The 5300-nt window shown below is 29.6% G+C and overlaps 1 protein-coding gene across 1 annotated transcript; it reads left to right on the forward strand.

The window, feature by feature from the left end:
• The first annotated feature begins 1989 nt into the window (after window positions 1-1989).
• On the forward strand, window positions 1990-3705 carry LOC132731189 (cytoglobin-2-like). The gene is made up of 3 exons (XM_060717325.1): window positions 1990-2162; window positions 3045-3270; window positions 3538-3705. The coding sequence occupies exons 1-3, from the start codon at window positions 1990-1992 to the stop codon at window positions 3703-3705; spliced, it is 567 nt and encodes a 188-aa protein (XP_060573308.1).
• Window positions 3706-5300: the final 1595 nt, after the last annotated feature.

The following is a 5300-nucleotide window of genomic DNA, read 5'->3' on the forward strand; positions in this document are numbered from 1 at the left end:
AGTCATCGCAGAAAAATTTAATATGCTGGTTTTCTGTTATTTTACGATGTTTCATTTTAACGTTGAATTGCAATTGCAGTTATGTTAATCAGTGTTGACTTTTACTAAACATATATGAAAAGCATTTTAACCATTAATATTGGAGATGGAACTTATGGTTATATTGAAAAAAAGAGTTATCTAGAATCGTAATTAAACAACAGTAATAAAGAAATGTGTTGTTTGTTGCGTGTTCCTGTGTGCGTACATGCGTACGTTCATTTGTGTGTGTTCGTACGTGCGTGCGTGTGTGTTTGTGTGTCTGTATTTGATCTCATGACCTTCAAAAACAAAATCGCACTCGCAATTAAGCCGAATGGGGAATATAACAATCATATGCTTAAAATAATAATCTCTAGATTATTAAATAACAAACAACTTAAAGTAATCATTTGTTATTTTGATAGTCAATTATATATAATCCTCAAACATAGGAACTTGGAAGGATTGTGATTTCTGCTTTAAAGATAAAACACACCGATAGCCTCCATCAGTCGTTAATAAGGAAAATGTAAATAGTGACGTGTTGGTAAATGAAATAAAGTACTAAAATGCGTTTTGTGTGTCTGAGCTAAAAAAAGGTTGGAAATCTTAATTATCCGAAAAGAACATGCTTTATTGGTAAAACATATCCCATTTTTCTAATGTTTTTCTAATGTTCAATTCGGACACTTAGATACGGAAAGCGAAATAAGATGATGTCACTTAAAATTTCACATTTTGTATTATTATTTTATATAAGTTTCAAAGTGTCAAATTAAATAACAAACATCAACAAAAAACACATTTTAGAAAAACAAGAAAGCTACGCTGCATTTTTTTTGTCATATATAGTATCGTAAGAAAGAAGGGCGAAACCAGTTATTCTATTAACACGTCTTTTACAAATTTAAGTATAATTCTAAGAAATATACTACATAGTTTTTGAATTTCCTTAAGTAACAAGACAATTGTTACATATACTGTAATTATGTGTGTTGTTATGTAACATTGATTTATTTGACACTTTTATCATAGTAGTTCCATCGTTGCTTCTATTTGCGATAAAGAGTGCATCAATTCACCATTCATGGTGTATATAATATTTGATGGAATATACATGATAAAATTATAATAAATTAATAAGTTTACCAAGTCAACTTCAAATTATGTAAACCCTATTGTGTGTATACTTTTGCTTGGTTTTATAAGTAATTTAGTCTATATAAAGATCAAAGTAAACTAATGGACATAAACATGCACTCTAACGACATTGCTTAGTAAGTAGTAATAATGACAAAGACAAACAAACGTGTTTAAACTGTTTAACAATTTTTGCTACTTTTTCCTACGTGTTTTCAATTTCCTGTTTACGGTTACATATTCGACATTTAAAATATAAACCAATTAATAAAGACAAAATATTTTCCTTAAGTATTCTACAGATTTTGCTGGATTTCCAATGTGACAGGTAAAAGACATTTTCTGGTTAACATTTCAAAACCTCAGTTATATAGGGAGATTGCTTTTTTCCTAATTATATGCGACAAAAATCCAATAATGCTTCTCGCTGTGCTTTCTTAAAAGCAAGCAAAGTCCTTGCTGAAAACAGTATCCAGGAGCATATCTGAACGGAACAACAATATTAAAAGGAGCGTCAGCGTTCTACATTAAATGTTTATTTATTTTTTGTGACTATAGACTTGAATTAAGTTGAAATATTTCTTTTTTGTTATTCAAAAGAAAGGAGAAAATATAGTTTCTTAAGAATTTGAACTAAAGGAACACAGTGCTATCTTTTCTCTTCAACTAAGTGCCTCAGAAATGTAAACTGTTAATCATTCTTTTAATCAAATATATCTGTTGTTAAAGAAATTAAAGTGCTGAAGATGGTAATTAAAGATAAATCATAAGATCTTCACGTAGTTTGAATATTAATTGTTTGTTGTGACACCAAATTAACACTTTAAGATGGGATGTACTTGTGAAAAGTTATGGAGGCGAAAACATTCTAAAATTGGTCATAAATGTGACAGTTTTGATTCTCCGCCAAATTTAACAGATGCTCAGAAAGCAGTCATTCGGAATAATTGGCAGATTTTGAAATGCCATGTGGCAAACATTGGAGTTATTACATATGTTGGGTAAGTATGACTTAAAGAACAATCAAAAATTTAATATAATTTAAAAATTTAAAGAAAAAACTTCCCCAAATATTTCAAACCCCAATTTTAATTTTTAAAATTTTTTGGGCCAAAAAAGAATTTTCAAAAAAAAATTAATTTTTTCTGGTTTACTTAGTTTTCTTTCCCTTTTTAAAATTTTAATATAAAAAATGCCATTTTTTATCAAATTAAAAATAATCACAAATTTTTTTATTTATTTTTAATTAAAATGATGATTTTTGGAAGGGTCCAAAAAAAAAAAATATTTAAAAGCAAAAAGGGGGAAAATTTATTATGTAGGGCCCCATTTTCCAATTTTAAATACAGAAATGGCCCCTTTAAACTCACGGGGAACTTTTAACAAATTTTCTTTTGCCCCGTTCTTAATTGATAAAACTTAAAAGTATTCTGTTTTGGGGGTTTTTAAACCTGGCCCGGGAAAACAAAAAAATTTTTTCCAAATTTTGGACAAGCTGATGTGGTCTTGAAAACAAAGGGCTTCGCAATTTTGTTGATCAATCTCTATACATTCCGAACGTTTTTTAAAACAATTATTTTTGAGGGGCAAATTGACCCAAAATGAAAGGTGTTTCCATGTTTTTAACTCAAATTACCAAAAAAAGCCAAGTTCATTTTAATTCTGGGTATATTATTCTTTAAGACGTTAATCAATGTCAGACCTTTTGTGTTTTATGTCTTTGAACTTCATTGGAGATAAACACAGTCATGTTAATTCAATAAAATCAACGGTTGCGTTTTAACTTAATGTATTTGACCGATAGAAAATTTTAACGCTGTGCTTATCTAATTGCTTCATCTTGTTTCAATTTGTAACAAATACGACACATATTTCACTTTTAGTATGTTTGAAAGCAGACCAGAGCTATTGGAAGTATTTTCAAAGTTCAAGGGGAGAGACCTCGACGAATTACGACGTGCCGGTTTACTCCGTCAACACGCACTTCGAGTAATGGCTACAATTGATAAAGTGATTACCCGACTTGATGAGCCTTCCAGTTTAAAACAGATGCTCAGGGAGGTTGGAGAACACCACAAAGTATATAAAGTGCCTCCTGATTATTTGCAGGTAATCTTTGCATGTTGAGGCTAATGAATTGTCAGTTTATATTTTTTTTTTATTCCATGCTCTTGAAGGCTCAGCCAAATCAAGATATTTGTGTCATCATAATAGAGATTAAACAAACCCAACCAATCTTAAAAGAAGGCACCAGTCATTTTGATATGTATGTAAATGTATCATTATGTTTAGATATTTCTATTTCTTTTTTTCTTTTTTCGTATCTAAAGGTTGCTAAATATCACAAAGTTATTCTTCATTTGGGTTGTATTTCAGGTCATTTTGCCACATTTCCTGAATGCAATCAAACCCCATATCGAGGATGATTGGTGTGATGATTTAGAAGACGCGTGGAAAACTATGTTTGCTATTATCTTGAATCATATGAAAGAAGGATATAATGAGACAAACCACAATCAAAGACATTACATCGTTGAACCGTAACATACAAAATGTACGAATTCATAAGATCATCTAGAAAGTGAGATTGACAATTTTGTTATCATTTCAGTATTAAGGATTTGTACAGAAAATAAGTGACAATCAAGAAAAGTGAATGATCTATGAATGTATTTTTATTTGTCAATGATTGATGCCTTCAGTTAAAATTATGTGTTTTGTTTTATAAAATATATTGTATGTGTCTTCACATATGATGATAAATGCGGAACTCTTGCACTTTGTTTCGGATGATATAAAAATATAGCTTTAGGTAATTAGTTGTTTTTGTTATTTTTTATTTGTTTTGACATTGTTTGCAGAACATCAAATATATTGGCATTTAAACTCAAGGATAATTTTAAGTATTTTCCTATTGATGCGAAGAGAAGCCGCCAGATTACAAATGCAACGGTTGATTCCAAAATTTGCGTGCAGTTCCATAAGCCTAGAACATTTCCTCAAAACAGCCAGCAGTGTTTAATTGAAAAAAAGCTATTCATTTTTATTTATATATTTCAATAAGCTTATGAATTTCAATAACAATTAGAAATGAAACAAAATGTAACTCTTCTAAACAAATAATTGAAAAACTGATATGACTCACGATTCTGAAGACTTAGTATTGAATTTCGTTGAAAAATCATAAGTTGCTATGACAAATACAATATTCATATTGTACTTCAAAACGTTAAGACAAATTTGCATTACTGGTAATTTGATTCATAAGAGATATGTCACATTTTGAATTTTCGATATTTGATGTGAATTAGATTCTTATGTATCATGTTTTTCTCCATTTGTCAGAAAAACAATCCGCTAAGAGCAAACAGAGAATGAATTGTTCGAAGCGTATTTCACATATGGCTAAACTAATACAAACATTTGTAATCTGATTTAATACAAATTCATCTTAGGAGGTGAACATACTTTGGTTATACACACAAACTAGGTTTTTAGGTTTTTTAGCAAACAAATTAGTGGAATAAAGTCCACAAAGTGTTTGTATGCTTTATATTTATATTTCAGTTTGTAAAGAAATGACGTATCATCTGTCAGTTTTTTAAATAGCATTTTGTAAGCTGAATGGAAGTTCTTATATAATTTATATTTGACAAATAAAACAACGACTTTTAATAATTTATTCAATAATCAGATCAGCGAAAAATTGTTAATATCATAAATAGTTTTTTAGGCACTTGTCTCGCCTCGTATACATATTTCTGTCAAATTTACTTAAAAGTATATTCTTCAATGATTTTATATAAATTTTAACCTCCAGTTTTTTAACGAATTCTATTTTGTTCAATGATGCTGAGAGCTTATTTAACACTCTCAAATACGGTTTCTAAAACTAACCCGTACCAAGCAAAGGTGTAAGTTTCTTGCTCAAGAAAAAAACGGTTTTCCCCTGAAAGGGTTTTAAACCCCGCGGATTCTATTCCGCTTTTTAAAAACACTTGGCCCACCCGCCCCTTTTTCGTTCTTTCCCGTTTTTATTTTTTCCATTTACAATCCTTAATTTTATATTATTTTTTGTCTCAAAGGGAAACATAAAAAAGCCAGATGCAGTTTTAAACTGATTTTATGCTTGGGTTTTC

The sequence above is a fragment of the Ruditapes philippinarum genome, unplaced genomic scaffold, assembly GCF_026571515.1.
Source record: "Ruditapes philippinarum isolate M1 unplaced genomic scaffold, ASM2657151v2 ctg10071_1_1_1_1, whole genome shotgun sequence".
Lineage (NCBI taxonomy): Eukaryota > Metazoa > Mollusca > Bivalvia > Venerida > Veneridae > Ruditapes > Ruditapes philippinarum.